General features: G+C 35.9%; 1 protein-coding gene across 1 annotated transcript in view; it reads left to right on the top strand.

Moving 5' to 3' along the window:
• LOC124615344 (amyloid protein-binding protein 2) overlaps positions 1-17758 on the top strand; it is a 133691-nt gene extending 115933 nt beyond the window's left edge. The window contains exons 10-12 of the mRNA XM_047143154.1: positions 11970-12115; positions 12430-12595; positions 12761-17758. Coding sequence (XP_046999110.1) covers positions 11970-12115; positions 12430-12595; positions 12761-12993 — 545 coding nt within the window. The 3' untranslated portion in view covers positions 12994-17758. The remainder of the gene's footprint in view (positions 1-11969; positions 12116-12429; positions 12596-12760) is intronic.
• The last annotated feature ends 650 nt before the right edge of the window (positions 17759-18408 follow it).

Genomic DNA, 18408 nt, shown 5'->3' with positions numbered 1-18408 from the left:
GGAATGTTCTGTATATTCGTAATCTTAAATCCATTAACCACTCTCTATGCAGTGAATATCTCACATTTAAGTTCTTGTTTTAATCCTGAAAGATTTACCAAAAGCAGCATTCAACATTTTCATTGTGTTGCTTCACTTTATTTCATTCTTAAAGTAAAATGTAATGTAAACTTTTTGACAGCAAGCTATGAAGTAAGCTCCTAATATAGCTACTAATATCGTAATAAGCTAGTAACAAGCATTCCAAAATAAACAACAAATTGGAACAGTTGTAGTTAAATGCTCTGAAAATTAAACAGTTTTATCACCCTTTGTCACCACAACCAAAATTGGCAAGAGCGGGAAGGGGGGGGGGGGGGGGGGAGATATCGTACTCTAACCTAAAGTTTACGTACTGTACCTCCCTTCCATGTCATAATCAACTACTAAACACCACCAGACACTCCTAGATAATATCTCTAGGTAGTGTAGTTATTTGCCGATGTCACATTTCCTGGTACTTGATCACAACAAATCGTGGTAAAAGACGCTTTTTGGAGGGTTATTTGATGAAATGTGTGTTAACTTTGCTGCATGCGTAAAGTTTTTCTTGTTTTCAATTTGACTACATTCCATTATCCTCGTTTTGCTTTTGTTGATGTTCATCTTATATCCTCCTTTCAAGACACTGTCCATTCCGTTCAACTGCTCTTCCAAGTCCTTTGCTGTCTCTGACAGAATTACAATGTCATCGGCGAACCTCAAAGTTTTTATTTCTTCTCCATGGATTTTAATACCTACTCCGAATTTTTCTTTTGTTTCCTTTACTGCTTGCTCAATATACAGATTGAATAACATCGGCGAGAGGCTACAACCCTGTCTCACTCCTTTCCCAACCACTGCTTCCCTTTCATGCCCCTCGACTCTTATAACTGCCATCTGGTTTCTGTACAAATTGTAAATAGCCTTTCGCTCCCTGTATTTTACCCCTGCCACCTTCAGAACTTGAAAGAGAGTATTCCAGTTAACGTTATCAAAAGCTTTCTCTAAGTCTACAAATGCTAGAAATGTAGGTTTGCCTTTTCTTAATCTTTCTTGTAAGATAAGTCGTAAGGTTAGTATTGCCTCACGTGTTCCAACATTTCTACGGAATCCAAACTGATCTTCCCCGAGGTCCGCTTCTACCAGTTTTTCCATTCGTCTGTAAAGAATTCGCGTTAGTATTTTGCAGCTGTGACTTATTAAACTGATTGTTCGGTAATTTTCACATCTGTCAACACCTGCTTTCTTTGGGATTGGAATTATTATATTCTTCTTGAAGTCTGTGGGTATTTCGCCTGTATCATACATCTTGCTCACCAGATGGTAGAGTTTTGTCATGACTGGCTCTCCCAAGGCCACCAGTAGTTCTAATGGAATGTTGTCTACTCCCGGGGCCTTGTTTCGACTCAGGTCTTTCAGTGCTCTGTCAAACTCTTCAGGCAGTATCTTATCTCCCATTTCGTCTTCATCTACATCCTCTTCCATTTCCATAATATTGTCCTCAAGTACATCGCCCTTGTATAAACCCTCTATATACTCCTTCCACCTTTCTGCTTTCCCTTCTTTGCTTAGAACTGGGTTGCCATCTGAGTTCTTGATATTCGTACAAGTGGTTCTCTTCTCTCCAAAGGTCTCTTTAATTTTCCTGTAGGCAGTATCTATCTTACCCCTAGTGAGACAAGCCTCTACATGCTTACATTTGCAGCCAGTTTGCACTTCCTGTCGATCTCATTTTTGAGACGTTTGTATTCCTTTTTGCCTGCTTCATTTCCTGTATTTTTATATTTTCTCCTTTCATCAATTAAATTCAATATTTCTTCTGTTACCCAAGGATTTCTATTAGCCCTCATCTTTTTACCTACTTGATCCTCTGCTGGCTTCACTACTTCATCCCTCAGAGCTACCCATTCTTCTTCTACTGTATTTCTTTCCCCCATTCCTGTCAATTGTTCCCTTATGCTCTCCCTGAAACTCTCTACAACCTCTGGTTCTTTCAGTTTATCCAGGTCCCATCTCCTTAAATTCTCGCCTTTTTGCAGTTTCTTCAGTTTCAATCTGCAGTTCATAACCAATAGATTGTGGTCAGAATCCACATCTGCCCCTGGAAATGTCTTACAATTTAAAACCTGGTTCCTAAATCTCTGTCTTACCATTATGTAATCTATCTGATACCTTTTAGTATCTCCAGGTTTCTTCCAGGTATACAACCTTCTTCCATGATTCTTGAACCAAGTGTTAGCTATGATTAAGTTATGCTCTGTGCAAAATTCTACAAGGCGGCTTCCTCTTTCATTTCTTCCCCCCAATCCATATTCACCTACTATGTTTCCTTCTCTCCCTTTTCCTACTGACGAATTCCAGTCACCCATGACTATTAAATTTTCGTCTCCCTTCACTACCTGAATAATTTCTTTTATCTCGTCATACATTTCATCAATTTCTTCATCATCTGCAGAGCTAGTTGGCATATAAACTTGTACTACTGTAGTAGGCATGGGCTTTGTGTCTATCTTGGCCACAATAATGCGTTCACTATGCTGTTTGTAGTAGCTAACCCGCACTCCTATTTTTTTATTCATTATTAAACCTACTCCTGCATTACCCCTATTTGATTTTGTATTTATAACCCTGTAATCACCTGACCAAAAGTCTTGTTCCTCCTGCCACCGAACTTCACTAATTCCCACTATATCTAACTTTAACCTATCCATTTCCCTTTTTAAATTTTCTAACCTACCTGCCCGATTAAGGGATCTGACATTCCACGGTCCGATCCGTAGAATGCCAGTTTTCTTTCTCCTGATAACGACGTCCTCTTGAGTAGTCCCCGCCCGGAGATCCGAATGGGGGACTATTTTACCTCCGGAATATTTTACCCAAGAGGACGCCGTCATCATCTAATCATACAGTAAAGCTGCATTGTTGCCTAGTAGTATTTAATGGGATTCAAACACAGTAACCACATAGCTTTATTTCACAACATCTGTTACAGTGGTAGCCACATCACACACATGCTGCATGGGGTAGCACAGTCTGCATTTCGCTATAAAATGTCAGCAGAGGTCGCAAAAGTAGCTTCTCATTCCTAACAGGTTGCATGTCCTGCCTACGCCCATTTCATTCATTACAGTCCTAATTGTGTCTGCCATTTCAGTCTGTTATCTGAGCCATTTGTTTATAGCCTCTTTCAGTAATTCCAAATATTCAGTGCATGCTGTATGTTAACATAATTGTAAACTAGTACAAGCAACGAGAGCACTCATTGCCAAAAGAAATGTGTTAGTATGAAATAGAGGCCTTAATTTGAGGAAGAAATTTATCATAACGTACGTCTGTTGCATGGATATCAATCGTTGACTGTGGGGAAACCAGAAAATAATAGGAGTATTTTAAATGTAGTGTTGCAGAAGGATGCTGAAACTTAAATGAACTAATAAAATAAGATATAAGGATTTTTGCTGCTGAATCAGTGAGTAAACTTTGACTAAAGGGAGGGCAGAATGATAAGACATCTGTTGACATATCAGGGAATAACATACTTTACTACAACTAAAACTTTAGGGGGAGGCAGCTTAGCATAGTAGAGCTAATCATGGTGTTTCACACTAAACAAGTCATAAAAGTGCTATATAAAATAATAATAACAGTGATGATGATAATAATAAGAAATTAGTATGTTCAAGTCAACACTACATTTGGCAAAATGTCTAGTTGTGTGATACGTATGTTTTGTTCCATTATGTCAGTAGGGTGTACTCCCGTCAGTCAGCTAACTAGCTTATCACTGCAACCGCTGTTATGGTAACAGCCATTTCTCTTCATGACATGAAATGTCTTTCATTCAACTTGGTGCTCAACATATTATTTGACAATTCTCAAACTTCTAACTCAGTGAGCATGTAATTGTATTGTGAAATCGTAAATGTCATACAAATACAGTGACATTATTTTCAAGTTTCAGTTGAGAAAAAGAAGCCTTGTGATTTGTGTACATGTATTATACTAAATAATCTGGCAATACTTCACAATTGCTAAATATGTATGGGAATTGGATATACATTCTAATCTCCTCCCCTCTTTCCTTTACCCATCTCCTTCTCCCCCACCTCTCTTTTTTCGTCTCTTACATCCCATCACCCCTCTCTTTGCGCATCACCTACCCCCCCTCCCTCCTGTCATCTAACCTATCACCCCTGTCTCTGACCTTGGGTGTTGTTCGTGGTTGAAGTTGCTTAAAATAAATGGGTAAATCAGTTGGGATCATTGGTATGAGAGACACCTCTCCAGCTGCTGAATCTGTAAACGTAGGAGCTTCATTGACAGTATTCTACGTAGTTTTAATCTGTGAATACATGGGATTATGCGTTTCAGACTATTCATGTTCCATAGTAATATTCTAATCACATGCCGATAAGCCATAAATACAATTTTTCCTGTTTTCTGTAAAACTAGCAGTGAGGAAATAAACAAAACAGCACATTCAGCACATTGTTGTGCTTACAGGTTTCATTTGAAAATATATATGAGGAAGAATATATATATTGAGAAACAATTTGTCTCATGGTTTACATGCCGTCGTATCATAGTTAAGAAACATGCAGGAAAGAATTTGAAACTTCACATTTCCATGCCACAGCACAGAATTTTATTTGTTGCTGTCGGTTTTAACGGAAAACCTGTACATTGTCATTTGGGGGGGGGGGGGGGGGGGGGATTGGATTTTGTTTATCTGAAAGTTTATGAGAGTATTGTGTAAAAATCTGAAGTATATCGGTCAACAACTTGTGTTCATTAGAGCATCATGTAAAAATTTAAAGTAAATTGGTCAAATTACTTTTTGAGATTTTTAGTAATGATGTTAAATGATGACTTGTAGATATATAGTAGCATAGAAATGTACGTTTCTGCAGTATATTGTGCCATGTGTAATCAACATCGACCATATTGTCAGCATTCTGCTGTTGGTGCAAATCCTTTGAAAAGCTAATTTTTACCGAATTTGTTCATTCTTTCGATCAGCGAGTTAATATGTTTCAGTAATGCAGTTGGACAACTTGTAATTTAATAGTTTTCTAAATGAATTCTCCTTTTAATATAAAATGAGCCAGGAGAAAAACTTACACTTGCCATCTGCAGAGTCAAGAACAGCTGGAGTGGCTACAGATACTTGGACTGTTATTTCACAAGAAGAGAGAAAAAGTATAGGAAAAAGGAAGGACGCTAAAGGGTGGAACAGATACTCAAACCAGATGTTTTGGAGAGACAAGATGAGGAAAGGTCATGGGAATTATAATGAGTATAAAATAATCTTAAAATCAAATTACGCCTTTTGAGGAAATATGGATTGTCAGTCACATCACAGGTGATGTAACAAGTAGTGAAGAGAAGCTCTGAAAGAAAATTGCCATTCTTGCACTTACATCTTGAAAGCAAATTTAGTGTTGTTGCTCAATATGCACAGTGTGCTGTGATTAAATTTGTAAGGTGTTTTGTAAAAACACATTTTGCAATGTGAACTAGAATTTTTCTGTGTCATCATCAGTATTTCCATTTGAGATCTTCTGACTTTGCGCATGCTATTGATTTTTTAGTATGTTATATTCATCTCTGCTCTGTTTTTTTCCCCTTGGATAAAGGAAAAGTACTTACCTCTACAACGGCCTTTGGCATACCATGGTAAATTAAAGAACATGGGAGGTTCAACAAAAATGCAACATTTTCATTTTTCTCAAGAAATCTTCATTCATTCATAGAAATTTATTTTATCCACTTCAAAATATTTCCCATGAAATATAACGTATTCTCGGAAGCACTTTTTCCAGTATTTGAAGCTGCTTGGAATCACAAGTTACAATATGAAGTTTAGCTCCCCCATCAATTCAGTCAGCGTTAGAGAAAATCATCCTTCTTGGTTTTGGGAGTTGAACGAAGTCACTGGGAGATGTAGCTGGTGAAGATGGAGGTTGAGGCATCATAAGGGTGATTTCTTCTTCTTCTTCTTCTTCTTCTTCTTCTTCTTCTCTCTCTCTCTCTCTTTTATGAACAACCACTGTAGTGTTAGCAGGTGGTGTCTGAAATTAACGATTCTGCAAGTTATTAATCATTTTATCAACTTTTTCAATTTTTATTGATGTCCTGGAATGTTCTGTATATTCGTAATCTTAAATCCATTAACCACTCTCTATGCAGTGAATATCTCACATTTAAGTTCTTGTTTTAATCCTGAAAGATTTACCAAAAGCAGCATTCAACATTTTCATTGTGTTGCTTCACTTTATTTCATTCTTAAAGTAAAATGTAATGTAAACTTTTTGACAGCAAGCTATGAAGTAAGCTCCTAATATAGCTACTAATATCGTAATAAGCTAGTAACAAGCATTCCAAAATAAACAACAAATTGGAACAGTTGTAGTTAAATGCTCTGAAAATTAAACAGTTTTATCACCCTTTGTCACCACAACCAAAATTGGCAAGAGCGGGAAGGGGGGGGGGGGGGGGGAGATATCGTACTCTAACCTAAAGTTTACGTACTGTACCTCCCTTCCATGTCATAATCAACTACTAAACACCACCAGACACTCCTAGATAATATCTCTAGGTAGTGTAGTTATTTGCCGATGTCACATTTCCTGGTACTTGATCACAACAAATCGTGGTAAAAGACGCTTTTTGGAGGGTTATTTGATGAAATGTGTGTTAACTTTGCTGCATGCGTAAAGTTTTTCTTGTTTTCAATGCCTAACTTTCGATGTCTGATATGTGTATTTGAGTGAAATGGCGAACATTGCATCTGAAAGAAGGATTTATTGAAAACCAAAAATTGATACTGAATATAATAATGGAAAAACTGTCACTCACCTTTCTGATCAGATGAATGCATGTAGCAGGTCATTGAGAGAGACAGTAAAATAGTATCACAAATTAGCATTTAATCTCTTTTTGAAGACTGCTGTAGTGAATGTACTGTATTTCAAGAGGCGATGGAGCGGAAAGTGGCAATCATGATATTTCGAGACCAGTTAGTAGATGGGCTCAAATGGCATTCATGTGAAGAAACTCCATCCAGTATTGATAATGAAGAGGCAAACACCAGTTGGACAAAAAAAGGATAGGTGCTTAAAAAGCATAGATATTGTTTAGCATGTTGCAGGACAAACACAGAAACATTTGGGCACAATGCAGTTAGAAAATTAACTAAACAGGAGGTTACCTTTTGTATTACATACAAATCTAAAGCCCATCTTTGTTCTGAATGTTTTAATAAACTTCATTAAAATTACAACATTTATTTTTTAACTTTTTTACTGCCTTTCCAATGCACTGATGTTGTCCAAACAGAAAGAACACTCTCAGGTCTTTGGGGCTGACAGTGCGCTTATTGTATTAAAACTGAATCAATTACTGGTCTGTTTGCAGACGTCTCATGTGCACACCTTTCTTGATTCCTTGAAATGTCCCTGTTTTGCAGTTGGTTCATCTTGCTTCCAGTGATGGTCAGATTAAGCTGGACAAATGCTGCAAAGTAAGATGCTTATTCAGTACTTTTCCCTGCATGAATATTTCTTTGCTGTAGTTCATTGATTGGAATATTACAATGAGGCATGACAATTAAGATGTAGCTAGAAGAGGAAATCTTCATCTTGAAGAAACCCTTTAGTCTCATAGCCATGTCCGCTGTCCTGTAATCATGTATCATTGTCAGTTTTTTCCTTGCACTCAACAACATCTCTGTGATATTTGTGTACCAATTTTCTATTGTTTGAAAAATTTGATCCAGTATTAAACTGTTACTTTCACTGTCATTTTTTAATTTTCCTAAGCTTCAAACGACTGCAATTTTGACTCTGTGACTCCTTCACTGTATCATTTAATGCAGTCATGTGCTGATGGAAATTCGTAATAAATACAGTTTCATTTAAATCAACAATCATGTCTTGCTTGAAATATGAAAAATATATCATGAGCAGTGCTTATAAAAGTAATAAGTTTGATGCACTTATTTCCTCTAATCATTTTTGAAACTATCACTGGGTGGTGACACCGCACTGGATAGAATTGCCTGTGCCAGAAATAGAAAATTATCTAAAATACTGTCAAAATGTTAATACTAACAAGCAACTTCACTTGACAATGGCTGAAAGGATGTCAGCCGAAATATTGGTACAAGAGTTAGCAGTATCCTCGATGCACTCACGAAAAATGGTGAAATATTATTTTACATATTTAGTTGGTTCTTTCATGTTATAATTTTAAAAATAGTGTGAGGGACATTCCAAAAGCAGGTTTCATCATTGTTTTTGAAAGAGATGATTGTACACCAAGTAACTCAAACAAATGCCATATGAACCCACAACCGTTACTGTCTCAATCAGGAAAGGGGCGTCAGTGGAGGAGGAATGACACACGTGCAGAGCACTGAAGAAGAGAGCGTAGCAGCAAACCGGTGTGCCCAAGGTTATTTGAGTAACCATATGACAGCAGATAGATGTGTACTGGCAATGTGGTCACCAATGGAAATGGACGAGGGCTCTTCAGTAAAGGTGTTGGGCTCTTGGACGACAATGTGAAACCACAAACGGCAAGGCTAACACAGGTTCAGATTTGTCACTTCAGCTGGGAAAGATTGAATCACCCAGCATACAATCCTGATCTTGCTCCAATGGACTTTCACCTGTTCCCTGCATTGAAAGCCCCACTCTTGGGGTGTCAGTTTCAAACCAATGCTGAAGTATAGCAGACTGAGAGACAGTTCCTTGCATGGCAATACACTAAGTTTTACCAGAGTGGTTACTTCAAATTGATTGCAAACTGCGACAAATAGTGCAAGGTGTGAAGTTCTTGATGCCATGGAGTATGAATTTTTGGCAATAAAGTTTCCTTGTGAAAAATGACAAAACTTGCTTTCAGAATGTCCCTTGTACAATGAATACTCTTCTTCCAGCCTTGCAGCAATTGTGCAACAACTGCAATTAACACTGAAGCTGAAAAGCATTATGGTTTCAACAGAACCCTCAAATCTTAATTGCTATATGATATGCTGAACAGTCTCTTCGCTTTTCTTATGTCTTTGATGAGATGCACTGAGCACAATGTGTGCTTGTTGAAACTCACAAACTTGCAGTTCTGTGTGGAGTGGTGGGTAGATTATAATTTTTAACTTCAAAAATGTCTAAGTGGAATTTGAACATGGTACATATATTCCTTTGAGACATTGCAGTGAAGCCAGTTCCACAAATAGAATACTTTTATTTTACCACAAGAACATACAAAACTCTCGATTTTTTTATCTTAAAATGTGTTTCACACCTGACTCTGTTTATTTGAACAATGTTGCTTTAATCCAGTGTGTGGGACTACAGGTGTTTTATTAATCTAGATTAATACAGTGGTCAGTGTGGTTTTGATTCAAATAAGACTCTGACAGTCCCACTAATTCTCTAATCTGCTTCCTACTCAAATAAAATAAAACAAAAATCATAGCTAAGCCTACATGCACCACCTCTTTTACACCTAACAAAAGGATAGAATTTTTCCGTTTTCAGACATTACCTTCCACCCTGTCCTATTATTACTTTACACAGCATTTTCCAATTATACTCAAACACCACATCAGGAATTGAGAATGAAAACATGGTCCTTATCCTATCTTCCCATGTAACATGTATTAACATAAACTTATATGAGATTATATGTTACCATTTTCCAAGGGCTGGACTGACTTAATTCTCTTCATAAAACTTACATAGACCATTTCTCAAGGTGCATACGATACATGCAACATAACAATTACAACATCTATTAATGTATTTTTTTTTATAAGATCCAAATGTGTCCTTTTCACAGCTCATAATAAGAAATACATATTTAATCACCAGTTTGACATCCTAAGGGGTGGAAATGTTAAAAAAGAACACTTGCCGAGGTCTGCAGAACAGAATGGTATCTCACACTTCTCTCAACTCACCAAAGGGATTGAAAGGGGTGGGTGAATGCCACCCATTTTTTGATGTATTACTTCACTTTGGGACATGTCAGTTACCATAAGTCCAACAACACACACATCAATCTGCTGGCAAATGGTGACTTTAAATACACATTGTTGCTAACCAGGATCATCTGAAGAAGGAACTTGCACTTTTAAAGAATATATCGTGGCTACCATAAGACTCGGCAAATTAAACCAAGTATTGAAGAGGAAAAGTTTACAATCTGTCATGTCCTTACCTTATGTTGGGGGGACTCTTCCAAATTGAGTTTGATTCTCATGAAAGGTATCTGAAAGTAATCGAGCATCACACTGAAGAATGCCACTTCTCATCTCCTTGGAACATGATGTGATGCTTCGCAAGGCAAGTGTCTGCAAGATTTTGCACAAGTGTGGGCCATTGTCTGTCAGGCAAATGGCAGAAACTATTTGAGGAGAATATATGAAACATCAGCAATTCACATGTCTATTCAGATTGACAAATAAATGATAGCTGAATGTTGGATTTAATGCTGAGATGTTCAAATTGTGACATGTAAGTAATCCAAGAGATGGCTTGCAAGCAGTACAAATCTCTACCATTCAAATTACTTCTCTTCAGTTGCTCCTGTGTGAGATTGCTCGTGTGTTGGTGCTGTCCGCAGAATTACGGGGGTAGTTTGAAAAAGTTCTCAGAACGGAATAGGAAAAAGCCACTTACGTCACTCAAACTTTTTTATTTTTCAATGTAGTCTCCTAGTAGATTAATGCACTTAGTCCAGTAATGTTCCAGTGCCTTGGTACCATCTTGAAAATGAGTTTCCTCCAGGCCTGCAAAATAGTTGTCAACTCCAGCTACCAATTCTTTGTTTGAAGCGAATCTTCGTCCATCGAGAAAAATTTTCTGTTTTGGAAGAGATGGAAGTCTGACAGAGCCATATCAGGTGAATAAGGTGGCAACAATTCTCATACCTTAGTTTGTGTAATTTTGCCATGGCAACAGCACATGTTTTTGATTCAGAGTCAAGAGTTGCGGCACCCACCTCGCAGATAATTTTTTCATTTCTAATTCTTCAGTTAAAATATGATATATCCTTTCAGATGACATCTGGCAACCGTGAGCAATTTCATACACTTTCAATCGGCAATCCTCCATGACCATGTTGTGCACTTTTGTAATGATTTCTGGAGTAGTGACAAATCTTGGCCGACCACTGCACGGATCATCATCCAAGCTCTTCCAACCAAATTTAAACTCATTTGTCCACTTGGCAACAGTTTAATATGAAGGAGCAGAGTCCCCCAGTGTATTCTGGAAATCGGCATATATGTCCTATGCTTTCATACCTTAATCACTTAATCATAGCTCAAATCTCGATTCACCACAGCTCTCTTCCAAGAGCGCTGATGTGGCATGTGTTTACAGGCAACAGTCCAATGAATAGGCAACAGTTCAATGAATATCATGTGAACTAATTGTTGTGCTAGCGCTGACCTCTCGTGGTGATTCAGAGAACTTTTCAAGCCACCCTCGTACAGTGTTTGGATGGAAAGGCTGTAATGTCAATCTTTTGACTCGGAGAAGTGTTAGATATTTAGCAGCTGAAACAGCAAGAGAAAGAAAGAATTGGTAATGGCAGCATTTTTTAAACTTTAAATAAACAGTTATGACACTGAAAGTTGTTTGACCAATCAAATTTATATTTTCATCAGAACTTCAGGTAACCAAATCTCACATTTGTTTACCTTGAAACTAAGATTGTCAAGTGTATTGGTTGCTTGTAACATGATGATTAGACTTACAAACTTGTATATGTTGTGTGTATTCTTTCTACAGGCCATTATTAACATTTTGCGAAGTGCTACTGGTGGTACTAGGAGGACAGAAACTTGTGTGTTTTTTTTTTGCTAGCTCAGTAGAATCATTGCTATTTTCAGAACTCTGGTTAAATATTTTTAGAATAAAGTTATCTATTTATTTCAGGTATGCAGGAATTACTAGCTGAAGCAGAAGAGCTTCATTTGTCAGCGTTGAAATTATCCCTTGCTACTTTTGGTGAAAAGAATGTGCAAACTGCTAAACACTTTGGGAATCTGGGCCGTCTGTACCAGAGCATGAAGAAGTTTGAAGTAAGTAGATAGCAGTTCTAACAGTCTACAGGGGCCAAACAGCAACTGTTGTAAACTTCATCAGACAATTAGACATAGTAGTTTACTTATTTACAAGATGATGTGTCCGGAATGAAAATTATGGCACGTGGTTATCTGTTATATAAGTATTCACATAATATAATGGAGAAACTTTAATAGGAAATTAAGTGCCCAACATCTGAACTCTAAAATTTGTTCAGATATGTTACAGAACCAAACCAGTAATAATAATTGTTGCTGTAATTGTTACTGAAAGAGAGTCAATGTCTTTTCATTGCCTTACTTATTCACAGGAAGCAGAAACAATGCATTTAAAGGCAATAGCCATAAAAGAAGAGCTATTAGGAGAAGATGATTATGAAGTTGGTTTGTCTATAGGTCATCTTGCTAGCCTGTATAATTATCACATGAAGAAGTACAAAAAAGCTGAAGCACTTTACAAGCGATCTATTGATATCAGTGAGTACGAATGAAAATATATTTAAGGAATGTCTTAGTTGTATATTATTCCTGATATAAAGAAACCTTCTGTCATGAGTAACAGCTGTATTTGTACTTAGAGTGATTGCTTTTATGTTTTTAATGTAAAATGTATAATCTTTAGTTCCTATATACTTTTTCTAGGTTTAAAGCTGTTTGGTGAAAGTTATTCCGGCCTAGAGTATGATTACAGAGGTCTCGTGCATGTATATCATGAACTTAAAGAAGTTGACAAAGTTGCTGACTACACATACTTATTGAACAACTGGAAACTTCATAGAGATATCACGTCCCAGACAGAATATGAACCTATTGACACCGATGGTGAAGTTCTTTCAATAAGTGATATCACAGCACAGTTTTTCCAGCCTAACTGAATGAGGTGTCATGTTTGAGTGTAATACTCTGTCAAAAAAATTAACCTCCTTCCATAGGAAGGAGCATTGTGCCACAGCTTTAAGTGTTTTGTGATTCACACAGAATTCACAAGTACCTGGACACAGAGTATATACTGCCATTCCTTCACATGTGCATTACGTGGATAGATAGCTTTGTCCTTTTTTTAATTTAAAAGAACATGTTTTATGTTGTTTTGTATTATTTTAAAATGTTTACTTTTTTATGTTAATTGTGGCAAAGATACTCCATTCAAAGCTTGCTGTCAAGTTATTGTTAATAACACTGGTAGTAATCTGTTACACTTAGGCGCTGGTGTTGTACCCCACGTTATGTATGTTGTTGTTTTAAAATTGTCATGTACATACTTGAGAATGTTTAATGTTGTGACAATTGTCTGCAACTTTTTGCATTTATATAATTTCATTTGTGAAACGCTGTATAAAGAATGCCAGTAATATTTGCTGGTCTTTTACTCTTAGTTGTGATGTTTTATATCTTTTAATATGTAAGATGCATGCTAGTCAATAGTTCATTTTGAGAAAACGTGTCCAGTATTGATGTGATGTGCACAAGGAGCCATGAAACAATGTCTGTGTATGGTACTTCCCTTTTATATAAATTATCTGACCAAGGCAGAGTTGTGACAGTTCATTTCATATTTGAGTTCATTGTTATAGTGAAATTTTATTTCCATCTTGTTCTCCCGCTCCACTTCTCTCTCTTTTGTTTTCCTCACCTCCTGTCTGCCTTTAAAACCCTATCCCCCCACCCCCTTTAAAATTAACTTATTTGCAATTTTGACTGTTTTTAGTAAATAAAAGAAAACTTGAGGTAACAATAAAATTCAGCATAAAGGATGTGACCATGACGCCTGATACAAACTTTTCAAACCAATGCCTTGAGCTCGAGTACCCCTTAGGGATTTTATTGATTCATCTCTACGGTGAATGTTGACAAGTCTTCATTCCAGAACTACGAATGATGTAGCCATACTTCCATTATTTAAGTATGTATACATTGTCTACATTTACGGAAACTGATTGTTAGTCCCTTCTTCATTGCAGAGTAATTTTTTGCCATGAAAATACCAGAACAAAAATTAGGAGCTTTTGTACCTTGGTAGACCAGACTGTGAACAGCAACCTATCCCCCCCACCCCCCACCAGTTATTTGTGGTTGAGTTAACAGTGTCTTTCACAATTTTTTAGTAGTTCCATGACTAAAGTTTTGGTCGTGGGCCTGCAGTAAGAATTATTACTGCTTTATATCTTCATTTTTTGCCATAACCATGTATGCTATTTATTGCGTGCAGTCATCACGGTGGCCATTCTCTGCTGTGGAGAGAATTTGTACATTCTCGTGTGTTTTAACGATCACCTCTTTGTCAGCTTTGCTTAAATTGAAAAATTTAATCACCATGTTTCATTGATCAACATGGACAACTGTTTTCTTCAGTGTCATCCATTTTAATAAGACTTCAGCATTTATTTGTTCCAGAAGTAAATTTATCAACTTCACAGTAGTTGTACCAATATTTTTCTAGTAAATGAATAAATGCTAAAATATCATTAAATGGGGTGGAGTTTTTAATACTTGTGCCTGTTCAGGAGATGTCTAAGGTTCAAACATTTAATGAAGGACATGGAAAAACTGTTGAAAGTATTTCTATAGCAATGATATTTGCAGAGGATCGTGGGAATTGCCCATTCAGGAGGTTGTGCAGTGCAAAAAGAGTTGAATTTTAACCAATAGTCAGACTTTTTGCAGCAACTGCAGCTCCTAATTGTGTTTGGTTTTGATTTTTGTTATGTCTCTTAATTCATTAGTGAGAGACAAATTTCCATGCATATATGATGCAAGCATATGCACACTGTCATACCCAAAAGGAATGGAGGGAACTTATAAAAGAAAAGAATTACATATGAAGCAGTAATAACAAAATTGTTCCTCCAAAAAAAAGGGGGGGCACAGACAAATTGATGTGACTGGAAAAAACTAAAACAATCTAGCAGAAAGTGGAAATTTGACAATTATATTGTAAGATCGTGGTCAGATATAGAGCTGTTAGAAATTAACAGTTTGGAACTGAAGCACATATAGTTAAAGGTAAGTCATGAAAACCGGAACAACAACACAAGAAACAGCAACCATTAGGAATTTTATTTGGCTACAACAGAAACATTCTATTCTTCTCATTTCTGTTTACAAATTTCCTTTAATGTGAAACATTAAATGTAAGATAATCTGTGCACTACACCACTTTTGTTAAATTTTTTAGCCTTGTATAGATGTTTGTGAAATTAAATCAGTGATGGTATCTCTTTTGTCAACTTACATTCTAAAGCATGTATTTAAGAATGTATAGCTTGTTGATATGTTATGCAGCCTCGCTAAGAATTTTTTTCGTGGGGAGCTCTCTAATGTAGTGGCAGTTTTACTTACCTCAGCAAATAGGAATGTGACATTTCTTTGATATTACACCAAGTACTTCTTGTTAGGGAGCAAATTTGTGAAATGTCATGTGATTATCTAATTTTCTTGTAATTTTGTCTTTGCATGACCTGAGGTCACAATCATTTTTAAATATACAAAGTTTCACATTCTTTTTATGCCCTCAGTCAATTCCCATGATGAGAGACAGAGGTGATCTTATTGTCAGTTTTTGGCACACACACACACACACACCTAATACATCATGTATAATGGCCTGCCTACATATGTAGTTTTGATATCTTTATTCAGAACCATAGACTATTGTCCATTCTTTTTTGTTATGCTGTATGATGTGTTTTGAAAATCTTGATTCTCTTTGCACTAAAGGTTGAGCTCTGTTACTGCATAATTTGATCTTGTATCATAATTTTTCTTTTGAGAAATAACCTAATAACACTTTTGATAACATGTTTAGTCACTGTATCATTTTCTATTCCATAAAACTATTTCCTTACTATATTGTTGAAGTTGCATGTGTCTCAATAGTACTCCTTAACATGACCTTTAGTTGTATGTTAAAGGACACTTGTTGCTGACAGCCTTCATTTTCATGTAAAAGTGTAATTTTTAATACCTTCTCCACAATAGATATTTAAAAGACTCTTCCTTTTTGTATGTGACAATTTTCTTCTTCTTCTTTTCCTCTTTTAACCTTTTTTATGTTGGATTTGTTGGTCAGTGTATATATTGCCTAGCTTAATCTCTTACAGTGAGGTACATCGTATTGTGGAAAGCAAGTAATGGTCGTCTTATGAATGATATTGTACCTTATCATCCTGATTATCTTGGGTCAAGCAGAATAAAAATGTAAGATAATATTTTAACAGAGAAATTTCCATCTCGGTTACAATATTTTGTCTTAATACTGTGTAGTCTGTGTTACTGGGGGTGTGAGATGATACACAATATGTGCTGCATTTTGAATAAGTACAAAGAATTCATAGAGCTGTGGAAAGGAGTATTGGATAGTTATGAAACAAGGGCAATCTGTCAGATTCAGTAATTAAGGGATCGTTGCTGGTGAAGATACAATGGCTTGGAAGTATAACAACTGGGTTAAGAAGATAATGAAGGATAGTTAGAATAATGGGGATTGACTGGTAAAGAATGGGGATAAGAAACCACTGAAAACCGGCATAATGTTGAGATAAGACTCAATTGCTTTTGTTTTCTGCATTTTTTTCTCCTTGACTTCTTTAAATCCAGGTGACTTCTGTACTGTTACTTCCTTTCCTTTTCTTCTCATTGCACTCTGTAATTGTGTGTGTAATGTTATAAATCATTTGAAACATGTCTTTGGAGGGTGCAACAGTATTTAAAAAAAATATTTCTGTTTTCATAGTTGGTAGATGTTTAATATCTTTCACAACCTTTGAGAAAGTGTCAGCATTTGAAACAGTATTTACTTGTCCAGCTTATTATAAAAAATTTCTGTTACTAAAATGAGGCATTGCATTTACCTATCAAATGTTCTTCGAGTATTTGTTCTGTAAATGTATTGACTTTTTTTCACATTCTGGATAGCTAATTATAAAGTCTTGTTATATATTATATGTGAATTTCACTTTTATAAAAATGAGCACCTTGATATTTAGGAGAGTTATGTATGGGTTTTGTGTCCATGTTCAAACAAATAACTAATGGGGTTTGCTTTTCTGTACATGCCGAAAGGTGCCAGAACATTTTACAGCTGAACCATATGTTTCTTTTAGTAAAGTAACAATTGTAGTGATCAAAAATTAGAGCAGAGTTAATGAAGTCGTGATCTTAGTGAATGGACCAGAATTCTCATAACTTACCTGCTTTTGGCTGTGTTCATGGATGTTACGTTCTGAGATGTTTTAACATTGCATGATAAGTATGTCCAAGACTATTTCCAATGTTATTGTATTCATAAATAGTAATATTTCCCATGAAGCTATTATGTAATATATATTTTAATAATTATGTTGAGCAACATTTGTAAAGTAGTTCTTAAATTAAGAATAAAAAGTCTGAGTTCCTCACTTTTTTTTTAATATGTGGGTTTAGTTTCTACAACTGAATCTCTGTTTTGGAACTGAAGCTTTATGGAAACGAGTTTTGTTTGTGAGTGGGGTTACAAAAGGAAGCAATTAAAAATGTTGTTAAACTTTCATCTATGTGTAATATGTGTTGTAGAAATACGGAATATTGTTTTCTTTTGTTAAGTAGTTGTGAACATCATGTATAGGAATCATTTTTAAAAAATTAAATATTTTAGTTCTGTTACGAAGTTTTTGATTTGATCTCCTGACTATCAAATAAATTTAAGTATTTGATAATTGAGACATGAATAGAAACAAGAAGAAGAAAAATTAGCAGAAGTCAAGGAAAAAGGAACAATGATAAAAAAGTGCATTAATTAGATATTATGTTTTGCAGCAGACTATTTGATGTAATAATTGCTAATCATATTCTATAAGAAAATAAGATTACTTTTCGGATAAATTTGTTGTCCTGGTGGTAAAAACTGTTGGACAAATGGAAAATGGGGTGCAGTCATTAATTTCCTTAGATTTCAATTAATCATCGCTTTTACGAGAATGAGGAGGATTAAATATCTTATTGAGATTTTAACTGATTAATTATAAAGATATTAATTTTCCTTAGTGTACTTCATCCTTTAGTTTCTATCTCACCACCTAGAGACCCTCCCCAGCTCCGCACAACTAGCACGCAGTATCTATGGTCGGATAGCTTGTCTGGCGTAGCAGTAATATATTACATGTGCAAATCTTCCTCGTGAATCGGTGTGTCTATTAGTGAAAACTGTATCAAAATCCCTACAATAGTTCTGAGATTAGCTTTCATATATAGATATAAAAATGGAGTGGTAGACTTTTAATTTAGTAATATGTAAGTATATAGAAAGTGCTACT

The sequence above is a fragment of the Schistocerca americana genome, chromosome 1 (genome assembly GCF_021461395.2).
Source record: "Schistocerca americana isolate TAMUIC-IGC-003095 chromosome 1, iqSchAmer2.1, whole genome shotgun sequence".
NCBI lineage: Eukaryota > Metazoa > Arthropoda > Insecta > Orthoptera > Acrididae > Schistocerca > Schistocerca americana.
This window is presented reverse-complemented; position numbering and strand designations above follow the sequence as displayed.